The sequence below is a fragment of the Orcinus orca genome, chromosome 9 (assembly GCF_937001465.1).
Source record: "Orcinus orca chromosome 9, mOrcOrc1.1, whole genome shotgun sequence".
Classification (NCBI taxonomy): domain Eukaryota; kingdom Metazoa; phylum Chordata; class Mammalia; order Artiodactyla; family Delphinidae; genus Orcinus; species Orcinus orca.
In genome coordinates, this window is record NC_064567.1 from 68,830,755 (window position 1) to 68,849,731 (window position 18,977).

The 18,977-nt window shown below is 38.2% G+C and overlaps 1 protein-coding gene across 2 annotated transcripts in view; it reads right to left on the bottom strand.

Annotated features, from left to right (window-relative positions):
* CRPPA (CDP-L-ribitol pyrophosphorylase A) overlaps positions 1-18,977 on the bottom strand; it is a 352,865-nt gene that overhangs the window by 316,444 nt on the left and 17,444 nt on the right. For both annotated transcript variants that reach the window (XM_049714562.1, XM_004263477.3), the window contains exon 3: positions 2,042-2,191. In XM_049714562.1, coding sequence (XP_049570519.1) covers positions 2,042-2,191 — 150 coding nt within the window. The remainder of the gene's footprint in view (positions 1-2,041; positions 2,192-18,977) is intronic.

An 18,977-nucleotide genomic window follows, 5' to 3' on the forward strand; every position in this document is an offset into this window, starting at 1 on the left:
TCTTCCCTTCTCATTCAGTGTAAAATCTAAAGCCCATAACATTGCCTTTAAGGCTCAACAAGATACTGGACCCAGGTACACCTCCTACTTCCCCCCATGATGTCATTCTCTTCCAGCCTTGCTCTACCTTCTTAGATTCTGCGTCCTTGTGCGTAAAATAATGTTCTGTCAGTTACCTGCATGACTTATCGCCTCAATTACTTCCCGATGTTGGTTTAAACTTTACCTTTTCACAGAGTACTTCTGACCACTCTATAGAGAACAACTTCCCACCCTTGGAACTCTGTCATATCTTACTCTTCTCTATTCGTTAAAAGCAAACATATATATACACAAATCATATACATGAGAGACATCTTTTACACAAATTTCCTTATGAACGCCTTTATGATCAAAAATAATTCTCATAAGAACTTGTATCAAAACCTCCAAAATGGCTTGAGAATTCCTCATCTGAACCACAGAACAGTTATTTTTGTGTGACTACGTTCTTATTCTCCCAAGAACACAACAGAAGAGAATTTATCACATACAACGGATACCTTAGGGTGTTGGTTCCCAAAATTCAGTGTCAGTCAGGATCACGTGGCCAGCTTGCTCGTTAAGACACAAATGGATGGGTCTTATTCCCAGAGTTTCTAAGTAACTAAGTCTGAGGTGGAGGCGCAGAATTTGCATTTTAACAAGTTCCAAAACATGCCTATGCTGCTGGTCTGGGAACCATAATTTGACAACTATTGCCTCAGTGTATTAGGGCTTAGTTCTCTACTAAAAACCGTTGAAACATGCTACTCTAGTGTGAGGACCATAAGGTTATATTAAATTTTCTAAGACAGAGCTATCATTCTTCTTAATGTAAAGCTTATATAAAGATGAACAAATTCTTTCATTAATCTTAAAAAATATTAGAAAGATTTAGGCTTTATAGGATTATCGATAGGGTAATATTTGATTAATGATCAAATACAGGTAAATTTCTGTATAACGAGTTTTAAGAAAACAAAACAAACCACTGACGACTATTCATACCATGAAAACTGATTACGATTTACATTCTCAATATTTAAAACAGTAACTGATAGTCAAGATTGATTCATTGTGATTAACTTTCTATCCAAAATGCGGTATTCTTTTATTATAAAATGTCAATATTTATGTTACCATTATCTCATATTCTTTAAAGTCCATCTGTCTCTATTTACTGATTGTCTAACATCAGCCAAGCACTGCCTTAGTTGTTGTAAGTGATCTTATTTCATTGGGAAGTTTCTGACAAGCACTTTACCTGATATTTAATAACTGTTTAATAAATAAACACAGAAATGAATAGCAGTAAAATTTACAGGTACAAAAATGTTTCCAAAACATGAAAACAAAGACAATCCAGTATAATCTAAACATGAATGATTTGATATTTTGAAATCACTTACCTTTAAAATTTTAACAAAATATCTATACAGCTGTGCAAAATGTTTACTACATTAGGCCTGAGATTGCAGGCCTGAGCAGTAGACCTGCTCACCAGGTGGGCCCTCGGCCAGTGTCTGGGAACTTGGCTCTTGGAGTGTTTCCAGTGAACAGTTAACTGGTAAGAGTGGCTCACTGTGCCTAGATGTTCACATAAACAATATGGTTTACAATATGCTTTATGTTGAACACCGGCTTTTCTCCCGGGAGTCTGAAGTTTGTGTGCAAGGCAGAGGGTATCTATGTGACCAACACAATACCTTAGACATCAAATCTCTAATGGGCTTCCCTGAAAAGAAATATCACACCCAAACTGCTGCCTTCTCACTGCTGGACGGAAGGTGTACCTTTGTGCGACACTGAAGGAGAGAGATCATGAGGAAGATTACACATGGATTCCTCCAGACTCTGCCTGGGTCTTTTTCTCTTATCATCCAACGTCACTCTAATCAATTTTAGCCTTGAGTCCAACTATGTACTCAGTTCCTTGAGTTCTTCTAGCTAATCTCCAAATATGGGGGTGGTTCTTAGAGACCCTCAACACAGCAGATTGTCAAAAAGCGAAGATTCTTACCTGCTGATATGCTTCATAGATCACGTCAAATAGAAAGGCCTGTGGCATTTCACTTGCCCTGTGTCTCGCACGTTCCAGTGAGTGGTCTAAGCAGCCATCTACAGATGGACTGATGACAGTAGATACAAGAGGTCGGATTGCTCCTGCAGCCTAAAGGATAAACAGAGAGGCAAATGACACAGTTATTTCAGAATATCTGAAAGTCAAATTCTGAACTCGGTATCTTTGTTTTGAAACAGATCTTACACCTTCAACAAGCTACCTCAAGAACATGCTTAAACAAGTCTTAATTTCGTTCATAAATCAAATCATTTCCAGTCAAAAACCAATCTCATACCACTACAGTTCCATATATTAGAGACAGAAATAATGTTTCATTATGGATCCAAAATCCTCTTCATCACAGGCCACTGAAGTCAAATACGAAAAAAGGATGCTAAGATACAACTGAGTATTCCCTGAAGATGGGAAGGAGACTACTGTCAAAGAACTGAAACGGATTATACATGAATATTTACTTGTTAGTGTGCCTTCAAGTATTTAATGTACACATTACATCATTAAGGAACAAGACATATTCCCTAAGATCCCCCAAATGAGCTCAGCCACCAGCCAAGTGACAATGAATATATGTCTTGCTCTAACTCCTGCAAAAATACAGCTCCATTCAAATATAGCATCGATGCAACGCTCCAGGAGGCTAATATCCATTGATTTCAATTGCTCCTATGAAAGCTCTGTCTCATTAATAGATGCATCTAATCTTTAAAAAGACACCTTATCTGACAGCTTTTCCCTTTACCTTTAATAAGTTTCACTGTAATATAGTCTTGAAGGTCATTACCAGACAGCTACCTTGGTGAAGTAGCCTTAAACTTCCTAGGGTAGGCCTAAACCCAGCTGTCTTATATTGACTATAATATGTCCTATCTTTCATGTAATTGTAGCATATAACATTAATACCTAAGAACAAATTTGGTCTCAAGGAGACCAACATCTGAGAAGGACAGTCCATACACTAGTTTACAAAAGCCAAGGGACTGGCTGAAAATCAAAGCTAATGTGAGAGCCAAGCAGGCTGTACAAATTGTGTGGCCATTTCCAGTGACTCAAGCAGAGATTTGGAGCCTAGGCATAATAGCAAAAGTGAAGAGACAGCCAGGGGTGATAGGGAAGGAGTAAAGTCCAAGTAGGTGAAAGGTAGATAAAGAGCAAGCCCGTATGGTAGTTCTAGTTTTAGTTGTTTAAGGAACCCCCATACTGTTCTCCATAGTGGCTATACCAGTTTACATTCCCACCAACAGTGCAGGAGGGTTCCCTTTTCTCCGCACCCACTCCAGCATTATTGTTTGTAGGTTTCTTTTTCTTTTTTTTGGGGGGGTGGTACGCGGGCCTCTCACTGTTGCGGCCTCTCCCGTTGCGGAGCAGAGGCTCCAGACGCGCAGGCTCAGCGTCCATGGCTCACAGGCATAGCCACTCCACGGCATGTGGGATCTTCCCGGACCGGGGCACGAACCCGTGTCCCCTGCATTGGCAGGTGGACTCTCAACCACTGCGCCACCAGGGAAGCCCTGTTTGTAGATTTTTTGATGATGGCCACTCTGACCAGTGTGATACCAGGTGATACCTCATTATAGTTTTTATTTGCATTTCTCTAATGATTAGTAATGTTGAGCATTTTTCATGTGCCTTTTGGCCACCTGTATGTCTTTTTTGGAGAAATGTCTATTTGATTTTTTAATATTGAGCTGCATGAGTTGTATATTTTGGAGATTAATCCTTTGTCAGTTGCTTCACTTGCAAATATTTTCTCCCATTCTAAAGGTTGTCTTTTCGTCTTTTTTATGGTTTCCTTTGCTGTGCAAAAGCTTTTAAATTTCATTAGGTCCCATTTGTTTATTTTTGTTTTTATTTCCATTTCTCTAGGGGGTGAGTCAAAAAGGATCTTGCTGTGATTTAGGTCATAGAGTGTTCTGCCTATGTTTTCCTCAAAAAGTTTTACAGTTGCTGGCCTTACATTTAGGTCTTTAATCCATTTTGAGTTTATTTTTGTGTATAGTGTTAAGGAGTGTTCAAATTTCATTCTTTTACATGTAGCTGTCCAGTTTTCCCAGCACCACTTATTGAAGAGACTGTCTTTTCTCCATTGTATCTCCTTGCCTCCTTTGTCATTGATTAGGGGATCCAGCAATCCCACTCCTGGGCATATATCCAGAGAAAACCATAATTCAAAAAGATACATGCACCCCAATGTTCATTGTAGCACTATTTACAATAGCCAGAACATGGAAGCAACCTAAATGTCCATCAACAGAGGAATGGATAAATAAGATGTGGCACATACATACAATGGAATATTACTCAGCCATAACAAAGAATGAAATAATGCCATTTGCAGCAACATGGATGGACCTAGAGATTGTCATACTGAGTGAAGTTAAGTCAGACAGAGAAAGACAAATATCAGATGGTATCACTTATATGTGGAATCTAAAAATAAGGGTACAAGTGAACTTATCTACAAAACAGAAATAGAGTTACAGATGTAGAAAACAAACCTATGGTTACCGGGGGGAGGGATAAATTGGGAGGTTGGGATTAACATATACACACTACTGTATATAAAATAGATAACTAGTAAGGACCTACTGTAGAGCACAGGGAACTCTACTCAATACTCAGTACTCTGTAATGGCCGATATGGGAAAAGAATCTAAAAAAGAGTGGATATATGTATATGTATAACTGATTCACTTTGCTGTACACCTGAAACTAACAACATTGTAAATCAACTATACTCCAATTAAAAAAAAAAAAGAGCAAGCCTGACTTGTCAAGCCTAGCACCTATCAGCAGAGGTTAGAAGACAGGAAAGGAACACACATGCACATACGTCATAGTGCTTTTTAAGGAAAAAAATATAGTTCTATTACTTATAATTAACTAACTACTTATGGTTAATTCTATGCCAGACAATGACATAAAAATTTAGAAGAACATGAGACATACAAAATGTCTCCATGAAGAGCTGTGCAGACTCTCTGCAACTAGAGAAAAGCATTTTTTAAAAAACAACCATTTAAAGCCTTTGAAAATTGTCCTAAGGGCATTCAATAAATTAACATTTAAGAATCTCTCTTAAACCTTGGAAAGAACAGAGTCTGTGGTACTGGAACCGTCATCTGTTTTTCTTCCTTCATTCCACAACACCCAGCTCAATGTGACTTAAGTTCCACTCAGAGTAGGTATGGCCAAAAAGAAAGAGTTCCCTCTCCCACCAGCTCCCAGTGGGAGGGGCAGAGTGCCAGCATTTCCCATCCCACTCAATTCCATGTCACAAAGGCTCAGTTACCAGCAAGTATGGCCAAGAGGTTGTAGACTCCCTTCACCCACATAGCCTCCACCCAATAGAGTGCAAGACCCACCCCAGGCATGGTAGGTAGGGAATACTGGGGCCCCGATCACGCTTGGCCCAGTCACACACAGGGCAGAGGTTCTGTGCCAGGAGAGGCAAAAAGAAGATGAGTCTAATGTCTCCAGGCAGCACCCTGCTCACGAAGTAGTGGTGTCACTCAAACAACATGCCCAACTATAGCTCCAAAGCAGTGGCATGGTGATTTTTCACAGGGAGAAAGACAGCCTCTAAGAAGAGACAGCTACTAAGCTCTCCCCAAGGGAACTTGCTTAATTGGAAGTGTGAGGAAGTTTAAGGGTAAGTACGCTCTCAAAAGAAACGGAGATCATGGTAAGCAATTAAGAGGAAGGTGAGAGCTTCATGAGAGCAAAAAGCTGAACCATAGGGAAGCTAGTTTACCAGAGGCAACCAGAACAAGAGGCAACCAGAACAAGAGACAGCTAACAAGAATCACCCACCCACCCACCCCCAGAATCAGAGCAAACCTCCAATACCAGCTTTACAAACTACCCCTGGCTAAGGGACCAGAATTTACTTGGATCAAACTGTAGGGTACTTTACGTATTGGGCATTGTTCCGAAAAAAGAGCAGTCAGCAGGCAATGAATGGAGCTTATCAGTTGGGCGTCAAAGGCAGACAGTATAACGGAGATCGGGGAAATACAGATGTAGCGAACCCTGCTAAAACGACTGTCATTCCGTGGTGACTCAACACTTGTCTAGAACTGCACCCTCTGAAGTGACTTTAGAGGTTTTGCCCTGTACAGGAATAAGACTGTGACTTTGCTGGTCTATTTTAGTAGCCAAGAAAATAATAAGCCTAGGGTAGGTAGGAGGCAACTGGAACTGACAAAATACATTATCCAAAATATGCATTTTTCAACAACAACCAAAAAATGTAAAGACATGCATCCAAACAGGAAGGTGTGATCTATACAAAGGAAAAAAAAAAAAAAAAGCAGGCAACAGAATCTGCCTGTGAGAGAGCCCAAGTGTCACACTTATCAGGTAAGCCTTCAAATTAGGTATTATAAATATGTTCAAAGAAAGAAAGGATATCATGCATAAAGAAATAAAGTATGATGACCATTAGTATTATCAATATTAGGAATACCTATTTTTAAAAACTGAGTAGCAATTTTAGAATTGCAAAATAGCTAAAATGAAAAATTCACTAGAGGGGTTCAACAGTAGGTTTGAACAGGAGAATAACTGAACTTAAAAGTCAGATCAACAGATTACACCAAGAAAAATGAACAGATTCACAGAGAAATGTAGGACATTTTTGTAATAGGAGTACCAGAGGGAAAATGAAGGCAAGAAAGGAGCAGAAAAAATATTCAAAAAATTATGACTGAAAATTTCCCAAGAAAAGCAATCTGCACACTCAGGGAGCTCAGTATACTCAAAGCAGAATACACACAAAGAAATTCATATCCAGACACATCATAGTAAAAACGCGAAAGCTAAAAGATCCAAATATACTGAATACAGAAGGATGAAAAAGGATACATATCAAACTAACAGCAACCTGTGAGAAAGCTGGAGTAGCTATACCATAAAAAATCCAAAAATGTTAAAGATAAACCCATCTTAAAATTTAAAAAAGGTCAATTCAACAAGATATAAAAATTTATCTAACAGATCCCCAAATACATGAAGCAAAAAATGGTAGGATTTAAAGGAGAAATAAATAATCCAGCAGTTGGAGATATCAACACCCCACTTTCAATAATGAGTAGAACAACTAGGCAGAAGATGACCATGGAAATAAGACTTGAAAAGCACTATAAACCAACTATATCTAACATATCTATTGAATACTCCACCAACAAAAGTCTATGTTCTCGTCAAGTACACATGGAGAGTTCTCCAGATCAGACCATATGTTTGGCCATAAAACAAGACACAATAAATTTTAAAGGATTAAAGTCATACTAAGTATGTTCTCTGATCTTAAGAGTGAAATTAGAAAACAGTGGTGCAGCCACTATGGATAACGGTATGGAGGCTCCTCAGAAAGTTAAAGATAGAGCTACAAAATGACGCAGAGATTCTACTTCTGGTTATTTATCTGAAGCAAACAAAAGCACGAACTCAAAGATACCCACCTCCATATTCACTGCGGCATTATTTACAACAGCCAAAACATGGAAACCTAAATGGCCATCTTCAGGACATGTGAAGATCTCACGGGCATTATGCTAAGTGAAATTAATCAGAAAGACAAATACTGTATGATCCCACTTACCTGGAACTTAAACAAAAGACAGAAATAGCTCATAGATACAGAGAACAGCTTGATGGGGGACATGGGTAAAATGTGTGAAGGAAGTTAAAAGGTACAAATTTCCAGTTATGAAATACATCATGGGGATGTAATATACTTAATACTATATTGCATATTTGAAAGTTGCTGAGAGAATAGATCTTAAGTCTCTTCAGAAGAAATTCTGTAACTATGTATGGTGACAGATACAGTCTTATTGTGGTAATTTCTCAATGTATACAAATGTTGAAACATGTTGTACACCTGAATCCAGTATGTTGTATGTCAATTATACCTCAAAAAATGTTTTAGAGAAACAAAAAGAAATATGAGAATTAAGAACATAGCAATTGGGGCTTCCCTGGTGGCGCAGTGGTTGAGAGTCTGCTTGCCAATGCAGGGGACACAGGTTCGTGCCCTGGTCTGGGAAGATCCCACATGCCGCGGAGCGGCTGGGCCCATGAGCCATGGCCGCTGAGCCTGCGCTCCGCAACAGGAGAGGCCACAACAGTGAGGCCCGCGTATCGCAAAAAAAAAAAAAAAAAGAGCGTAGCAATTGGGCTTCCCTGATGGTGCAGTGGTTAAGAAACCGACTGCCAGGGGCTTCCCTGGTGGCGCAGTGGTTGAGAGTCCGCCTGCCGATGCAGGGGACACAGGTTCGTGCCCCAGTCCGGGAAGATCCCACATGCCGCGGAGCACCTGGGGCCCGTGAGCCATGGCCGCTGAGCCTGCGCGTCCGGAGCCTGTGCTCCGCAACGAGAGAGGCCACAACAGTGAGAGGCCCGCGTACCACCAAAAAAAAAAAGAAAGAAAGAAACCGCCTGCCAATGCAAGGGACACAGTTTCCAGCCCTGGTCCGGGAGGATCCCACATGCCTCGGGTCAACTAGGCCCGTGCACTACAACTACTGAGCCTGCGCTCTACAGCCTGCGAGCCACAACTACTGAGCCCACAGGGCACAACTACTGAAGCCCGCATGCCTAGAGCCCGTGCTCCACCACAAGAGAGGCCACCGCAATGAGAAGCCCGCACACCACAGCTAAGAGTAGCCCCCGCTTGCCTCAACTAGAGAGAGCCCATGCACAGCAATGAAGACCCAAAACGCAGCCCAAAATAAATTTAAAAAAGCAAAAAACAAACAAACAAAAAAAAACATAGCAATTGAACAACACACTAGTAAATGAATCCAAGAAGAAATCACTATGGAAATGATACTTTGAGATCAGTAACATACACAATGTAAAGTAACTGGAGAATGCAGTTAAAGCAGTTCTAAGAGAGATTTGTAGCTGTAATTGTGTATATATAAAAGGACATTTTCAAAATCAAAACCCTAACCTTCCACCTCAAGATACTGAAAAAAGAGAAAGACTTAAGCTAATGCAGGCATAATAATAAACATAAGAGCAGAAAATAGAATAGAGAAAAACCAAAAGTTAGTTCTTTGAAAAAGTTTAAACAGTTTTTTTTCTAGTTTAGCTAAAGGTTTATAAGACTCAAATAAGTAATATCAGGAGTGAAAGTGGTGACATTTCCACTAACCTTATAGAAATAAGGAGAAAGAAAACTGCAAGCGTATTTTAACAAATTAGGTAACAGATAAAATCACATTTTTCTAGAAAGACACAACCAAAACTAATTCAAAGATAGAAAATCTGAATAGACCTTTAAGAAAATTAGGCATTTTTTAATTTCCCACGAAGAAAAGCCCAGGCCCAGATGGCTTCGCTGGTTAATTGTAATGAAAGTATTTTTTTCAATACCAGTTCCTCACACCATTTCAAAAAAAATAGGAGGGAACACTTCCCAACTCACTCTTTAAGACCAATATTACCAAAACCAGAGACATCACAAAAAGCCAAAATACAGATCAATACTCTGAAAGATATAAACACAAAAATCTTCAAGATAACAAACCAAATTTGGCAACACGTAAGTAGTATTGTGCACCATGACCAAGTGGGATTTATCCCAAGAAAGCAAAATTAATTTAAAATTCCGGAAAAAAATCAATGTAATACACCATATTAATAGAATAAATAACAGAAATACATGAACATCTCAATAGACTCAGAAAAATTATCTGACAATATCCAACACTTCATGAAAAAAGCATGCAACAAACTAACAGAAGAGAACTTGCTCAATCTGATCAAGGGCATCTACAAAAAAAATCCACAGCTGACATCATACTTAATGGTGTGATGACTTAATGTTTTCCCTTCAACATCAGGAACAAGGACGTCCACTGTTGCCACTTTTAAGAAAAGTACTGGAAGTTCTCGTCAGGGCAGTTATGCAGGAACATCTAATAAAGGCATCCAAGAAAAGTAAACTATCTTCACTTGCAGATGACACAATCTTATACACAGATAATTCTAATGAATCCACTAAAAATACTATTAGAACTAATAAACTAGTTTAGTAAGAATGCAGAGGACAGGATTAATATATAAAAGTTAACTGTATTTCTATATATCTGCAAGGAACAATCCAAAAGTAATTCCTTTATAGTAACTTCAAAAAGAATCCTTAGGAATATATTTAACAAAAGTGCAATATATTTAAATATACTCAGTAAGTGCAAAACATTCTAAGAACTACAAAAAATTTCCACCTCTTTTCTAAGATCCAACATCTCCACATACTTACTGGCATCCATTCCTTCTCATGTAGGTCTCTATAGCAATAGTCTTCTGTCCTGCCTCAAGTTTGTATTCTTTTACTGAACTGTCTCCATTAGAGTACATGGGTTTTGTGACATCTCCCATCATTAAGTCAGTCTTCCATTGATCATACATCTGCCAGTTAGTATCAGTTTAAAATAAGACTTTCAAACAATTGTCCATACTATACTATTCCTTATCTGTAATTTTTCTCTCCTCCCGTGTGCTCTGTAGTCTACTTTTATTAGGATTTCATCTCCACAACTCCACAAAATAAATTTTTCAAGCTCACAATGACCCTCACATTGCTAAATCCAGTGGATAGCTCTTTATCTTCTTGAGGACATTTATTCACTTGGTTTTCAGAAACCATTATCACCAAGCAAACTCTCTCATCTTCTCACACTTTAAATCCTAGATCCTTATATCCTCCTTCTAAGTGGAAAACATTTCCAGAACTCGGACCTCAGACTTCCCTACATTCATTCCATAGGTGACCTCTTCAAGTCCCAGAGTTTCAAATACTATCTTATACGAGACTTCGCAAATCTATAAATCCAGCCCAGATATTTCTCCTTAAATCTGGAGTTGTACATCCAAATACGTATTTAACATCTCCATTCAGATCAAAACACACAACCAGACTATAAATATCCAAGTTCTGGTTTCACCTATACCACACACCCCTAACTGGCTCCTCTACAGATGTTCCCATCTACAGAAACGTCTACTCTATTCTTTTAGTCGTTCTTACCAAAAACATTGAAGGTCATTGATTTCTCCTCCTCTCATATTTCCTATCCAAACCATCAGCAAGACATCAGCTTCAAAATATCCCAAATCTGCCCACTTTTCCTTGTTTCTACTGCCCCAATCTGAACCCAAGGCACCCATATTCACTCTCTCAGATCCCACACAAATCAAGAGCCATAAAGACATTAGTAATTTTGGCTATATTGAAATAAAAATGCTTGCTCATCACAAACCAGTATTTTAAAAAGAAATTTTTAAAAGGGAGATAACAGTTACAAAGCATATACTTTGCAAAGTATTCGTTTCCAGAATAACCCCAACAAACCAGTGGTTATTTGAGAACCAGAAACAGGGGCAAAAGATGTACGTGTGCAATTCAATAAGAACACATAAAGCCCATAAATATATGAAGAATACCCAACCTACTTATAAGATGCCAATTTAAACCACAAAGAGAAAGCACTTTCCACTATCTGGATTAGAAAAAAATAAGTCTAACAGTGTCAGGTGATGGTGAGAATGTGGGGCAACAAGCTGTTGTTAATACACTATTGGTGACTGTAAATTGATACAAATTTACAAAATAAGTCAGCATCATCTGGTAAGGCTGGTAACACTCACACATCTTGACTAGAGAAATCCTTGCACATGTGCACCAGAAGACATGAGTAGCACTGTTCATGCTAGCAATGTTCATATTAGCATAAATTAAAAACAAATGTCCACTAACTGTAAACAGATAAATTGTGACATATGAAGTAGTGCTCATGAAGGAATTATAATGCACAGATTAATGTGAATACATTTCCCCCAATACACTGGGCAAAAAATATATATACAAAACAGTTAAAAATCATATGAACGTGTGAATTATACCTCAACAAAAAAATAAAATCTAACAAGTATGTTCTTTAGGGATACACGCTACAAAACTGAAGACAAGGGCAAGAAAACAAAGTTCAAAATAATGTTTATCCACCTGGGAGGAGTAAACACGATCAAGGCAGGGACAGAGTTTCACAGTGACCAGTAATGTTCTATTTATTATACCATGTGGTAGATCTGCAAGCGTCGTTCTCTCTGACTGTTTTTGGTATTTTTAAAAAGAGAATTTCTAAGATGTGTATTTATGGACCCTCATTTTGATTACTGAAAACTAACTTCAAGAGCAGAGATCATTCATTTTTGAGATGTCATTATAGGATTAGTATATTGCAGAAATTACTAGGTTCTTTCCTATGGAAGCTAAAACATCAGTTGGAAAGTAACACAACATAAAGACAATTGAAAGCACAAGGTGGCTACCAGCTTCCTAAGTCTCACTACACAAAAAGCCAAAGAAAAGAGTCACAAGTGAAAATACCTCTGCTGTCCAAGTATGGACAAAGTGAGTTGCCTCTAAAGTACAGCTACCTGAGAAGTTTATTTTATAAAATGTAATTCCCAAGTTATCAAACACACTGTTTCCATGGGAATTAGCATAATGAGCTCTGAATGGAAGCTTAACAGCTCAACACCACAGTGATTACGTGCCTCTCAGGGTAATGTATCAAATATTTCCACATATCAATGCATGGAAAACATCATAGATATAAATCATACAATACGAGTAAAGAACCCCACCTCTACTGTTTACTTTTAAAAGCAAAATTGAACAATGCTTATCATCCATCAACACAGCAGGTCCTAACATGCATCCCTCCTCAGGCATCTGCATTCAAGCTAATTATGACACTCTACAACAGAAATCCTCTGACTAGGTAATTACAATTTCAGTTAGCTGAGTTATCTTTATTCAGAGACTACTTAATGTTTACAGAATAACATCTTCAAAGCTAATCATTGCCAATTATGAGATTTTGACTATTTCACATTTTTATAGAATACTTCCCATCTCCTTTTATGAGGAAAGAATCTATAGTTTATTCAGTATAGAAATATAGCTTTTAGAAAAACCTGTCCAAACTGTGCTATCACTACAAAGTATCCCTAAACCTGAATATGCAGCACAAAGGCATAAGGAGCCCCCGCTGTACACAAAACTTTAATTCTGGACAATTAGAGTGATACCATTTATCTGAAACCTAATATGATCAGAGATAAACTTGGATATCTACTAAACTTTAATTCCTAGGTATACTCATCTTTCCTTAATCTACCCTTTCAAACTTCATTTTAAAGTAATTAATTGAACAGATTTGCAAGGGCAGATAGTTTCAGGTAATTAAGCAAAACAAAAGCCTTTCACATAGCAGCTTCTCTAGCATCAGAAACAGATCAAGTTTCACCTCAGACCATGGCAGTCAGGGAATAAGCAGTTCACCACCTGCCCTGGACTTAATTTAAACCTTTGTCAACATTTCCCAAGAAATAATCAGAACTCACTGTTTTCTTCCAGAACTCACTCATTCTTTAGACATAGGACTTAAATCAATACCAAACTTTCTCTTGAGTAGATAAAGGATCCATTTGGCCCAGGAAAGCTTATTACCTGACCCCCACCCAGGACTGAACTCTGACCTTCAGTATGGATCATCATGACCACAACCACCCAGAGATCAAGCAATTACTAGCCATGGTCAATTCTACTTTATGTCAAATTTCCAAATACAGAGTCAAATATCTGTTAAGTGAGTTTTTCATCTCTATTTTAAAACAATCCATTCCTAGGTATTTTATTCTTTTTGATGCAATGGTAAATGGAATTGTTTCCTTAATTTCTCTTTCTGATCTTTAGTTTTTAGTGTATAGAAATGCAATAGATTTCTGTGTATTAATTTTGTATCCTGCAACTTTACTGAATTCATTGATGAGCTCACTCTGAAAACTGTAAGATACTGATGAAAGAAATCAAAGATGTCACAAAGAGATGGAAAGATATGCCATGTTCTTGGACTGGAAGAATCAATGTTGTCAAAATTACTATGCTACTCAAAGCAATCTACAGATTCAATGCAATCCCTATCAAATTACCAATGGGATTTTTTGCAGATCTAGAACAAAAAAATCTTAAAATTTGTATGGAAACACAAAAGACTCTGAATAACCAAAGCAATCATGAGAAAGAAGGACAGAGCTGGAGGAATTAGCTACTTCAGACTAAACTATAAAGCTACAATAATCACAACAGTATGGTACTGGCACAAAAACAGAAATAATAGATCAATGGAACAGGATAGAAAGCCCAAAAATAAACCCACACACCTATAGTTGCACCACTATGGAAAACAGTGTAGAGGTTCCTTAAAAAACCAAAACAGAGCTACCATATGATCCAGCAATCCCACTCCTGGGCATATATCCAGAGAAAACCATAATTCAAAAAGATACACGCACCCCAATGTTCTTTGCAGCACTATTTACAAGAGCAAAGACATGGAAGCAACTTAAATGTCCATCGACAGATGAATGGATAAAGAAGATGTGGTACATATATACAATGGACCATTACTCAGCCATACAAAAGAATGAAATAATGCCATTTGCAGCAACATGGATGGACCTAGAGATTATCATACTAAGTGAAGTCAGACAGAGAAAGACAAATATATGGTATCACTTATATGTGGAATCTAAAAAAATGATACAAATGAGCTTATTTACAAAACAGAAACAGAAAACAAACTTATGGTTACACCAAAGGGGAAAAGTCGGCGGGGGGAGGGATAAATTATGAGGTTGGGATTAACAATATACACACTATTGTATAGAAAACAGATAATCAACAAGGACCTACTGTATAGCACAGGGAACTCTACTCACTACTCTGTAATAACCTATATGGGAAAAGAATCTGAAAAATAGATATATGTATACGTATAACTGAATCACTTTGCTATACACCTGAAACTAACAAAACATTGTAAATCAACTATATTCCAATATGAAATAAAAATTTAAAAAAAACAGTCCAGAATACATTGCATAAAGTTATAAAGCTGGGTAGTGAAACTACATTCTTGATGCATACACACACATTAACTTCAGCAGAATTTCCAAAGCATTGTTCATCATTGCTAAATAGTCATGCTGCACAGTCCTAAGAGATCCCACACACACCCCATGTCAAAATTTCTCATTATATAAATTCCACTGTTTCTCTTCAGATTAACAATTTTCCAACAAAAACTAATCCTGCTAACTATGCTATAGCACATGGGATAGCCACCCCCCGCAAGAATAAACAATTACCTTACCCAAAAGGTCTATCGTGCCAATGTTGAGAAACCTTGTGCCAAGCTGATATTCAAATATAGGAAGAAACAAAGGCCTGGAGCCTGCTTTCAGATACAAAAAGTCCCTGTTTTACACATTGCAAAAATCCAATACAGGAAGTATAGGAGACCTTGTTTTATGAGAAAAGATAAGATAAATCATGAACCAGTGCGGAAAAGGTCCCAGGCAGTCATAACCCTTAGGCAAATGTAAATAGGTCTGCAAAGATGTGGCAAGCAAAAAATCAGTGCCTAAACCCTAATTTCACAGAAACTTGGAGGCAAGGGTGGGGAGGGCAGGAACACAGGGATTTAGAGAGAAGAGATGAGACTACCTCAGGGAAAAGAAAAATTAAAAGCACACAAAATACATGTCCCTTATTTCCTATGGCTCACATACCACACCGTTACTCAAGTCCAGGCAGTCCAGTGCCCTGAACATTTTAGTACTATCTACTTCCCTCTCCATTTCATTTGGCTTATATAGGGTTCGTCATCACTCAGCTGCATCATTACTGCAGATCCCAACTAACTTCACTTCCCTCAAAGTCTTCCTTTAGTCAACCTACCAAACAAGGCAGACAGTCATCTTTGTAGAGTTCAAGTCTTATTATTCCCTCCTCAAAAATCAGTGGTTCCCTCTTACCTATGGATGAAATTCAAGGAAAGATATCAGGGAAGATTAATGAATTCCAATCTGCACATGATTCCATAGACACTGAAAAAGGCAAATTTAAGTGGTTCTATCTAGCTGGAAGTTGAACACAGCAGGTCTGGAATTCAGAAGTGAGAAGCCTGAGAATGAGAGAGATTTGGGACAGTGTGTCAGTGAGAGTTAAAATAGGTGCACACAAATGTGTTGCGCCCAGTGAAATAATAGTCTTAAAAAGTTACATGTTGTATGCTTCAATTTATGGATTCTGGAAAAGACAAAAATACAGGAACGGAGAACACATCAGTGGTTGACAGGGGTTAGAGGAACGAGGGTCTGAATACTAAGGGCAACAGGAGGAAATTCTTCAGAGTGTTAGAACAGTTCTGTGTCCTACCTGTGGTGGTGATTACAAGAATCTTTACAGGTGTAAACACTCAGATTGTACATTCCCCCAAAGTGCGTTTTATGGTATGTAGATTTAAACAATATTAAGTATTGTGGGCATGATTTAGATTGCTCAGAAATACTTTGTTTGGTGATAATAGTTAAAGGAACCTCATTTAAAGGATGGGAAGAAGTATCTGAAAAGTGAGTGGTCAAAAAAGTAAGAGGAATGAATAAAGTCACAGAAGCCAAGGTAGAGGCAAGAGTTCCAAGGAAGAGCTGGTTAACACTATCAAACTTAAGGCATTCTATACACACTGGTGTACTCTAAAACTCAATTCTGATGTCAGCCACCTAGAGTTAGCATAAACCCATGGTTCATAACCAGACTGCCATTACTTCAGACACCAGAGAGAAGTGGGGTTCCCCAGGCCACCGACACTTCTGACCAACTGACTCCAAATTCAAGAGGTTCCCACAACCTCTATTCAAGTTCAGTAATTCACTAGAATGACTCAGAGCTCAGGAAGAATGCTTATCACATTATGATTATATGATTATGATTACTTACATTACGTATTTATGACAAAGGATACAAATCAGACTAGATAAATAAATGAAGAGACACATGGGGTGAGATCTCAGGGGAGACCAGAACACACAGCTTCTATGGTGGCCTCCCCCCAAGCAATCAGGGAGCAGCATGTTTTCAGCACCTCTTTGTTCACCAACCAAGTAGCTCCCCACTGTGCTTCATTGTCCAGAGTTTATTGGGATTTCACTTCTTAAGCATGATTAATTAAACCATTGAGCATGTGACTGAGTTCGGTCTCCAGCACCATTCCTCTCACCCCAAAAATCCAGCTGGTTCAAAGCTCCATTGGTCTTGCTGGTAACCAGCCCCTATCCTGAGTCATCTCATCTTACTAGCGTAAGCTCAAATGAGATCCAATGGGCTCATGAAAAATGAAGACCCTTGACAAATTTCAAGGACTTATTCTCCCTGCAAGGAACCAGGGACAAAAGCCAGTCAAACTCCTTGTTATACAAAAGACTAAAAATGTGTTTGATTGGAAATTGGAAAGTTACAGGTGATTTTCAGGCAGAAGAGTCAGAGGGGAAAGAGGCCAGGTTGATTGCAGTGCACTGAGCAATAAATTGGAGATGAAGAAGCAGAAGCAATAAATATAACCTGTTACTGTAAGAAGTTGATTAGGGAGAAGACGATAAAACATCATTAGAGATGCAAAAACAGAGAGCTCAGGAAAGAAACATATGCAAGTAACTAAACTAAACGTCTTCCCTCAGGAGCAAGTCTTTAGGAGGCTGCTCTACTGATAGCATGAACTGAAAATGAGACTCTACTGGCAGTTCTTAGAGTATATGCAATAGCTTATTAATCCTTCTAAAAAGGATTCTCTCTACATCTTTATTTTTCAGTGCTCCAACATATCCCTTATAACAATGTCCTTATAACTACATCTCTTGACTTATAATTATGCGGAAATATACAAGTACTTCATACTCGTAAAGGACTCCTATTTTGCAATATGGCAGACCACATACCTTGGAAAAACCTATTACAATTTTTTTAAATGCAGAAGAATTCATAAACAGCTTCTAAAAGTAACTTTTAAAAGTGCCTTTTTAAAAAAGAACTTTAAAAGTATGACTCTCAAGAAAACTCCCTAGAACTAACATGATAGCCAGAAACCAAGGAAGTAAGATGGCAGAGATCTTTGGGTTAACAAGAGGCTTTAGTTTTAACAAATGAGAAGGAATGAGGAATTAGATCTTGAGCCTGTGCTACTTGGTTGGTGAGAACTGTAGCCCTCAAAGATACATGAGAAGCTATATACTCATTTAAAGAGTAGAGTAGAAAAAAGTGCCCTCAGTGAGGAAAGACAAAGCAAAATTGTCTGTCCTGGCTTGGGATTTGGGGCGGGGTGAGCAGGAGGGTGAGCTGGGGGTGGGAGTACTCTTCTCTGAGAAGTGGTAATGATCATCTATACTTTATACGTGTGTTAGAAATTTGTTTTAACACCACCATAGGATCTACAAAACTTCAACCCAAGAACTGACAAAAGTTGCTGCAGGTTGGAAAAGCCCTTGGGATCCCTGGCAGAGGGAACACAAATTCATGTTTCAGAAACATACCTTCGTCCCATGCCCAGAGGATTCCTGCTGATCGAGTCCTGCCAAACATGGGCTTACAATCCAAATTGCAAAGGAGGACACCAATCATCATGAGCAAAAGTGAACAGAATTGAAGAGCTGGAGAATTAAACTACCAAGAATTACTATTAGCTACAATGTATAAAATGTTTAAATATTGAAAGACAAAACAGAAAAGCAAAATAGAAAAAGACCAGTCACATTTGAAATGGACCAAACAGAACTAGAAATTGAGAATTATTACAACTGTAAAACTCCTTAAGCAAAAGATTAGAACTAAAGAATGAAATAGAAAACTGAAATTACCCATGACGCAGTCCACGAGAACAAGTAGAAAATATTAAAGTTGAGACATGAGGACAGGATAAGGTTTATCGTATATAGATGCATATGGATAAAGAAGAAA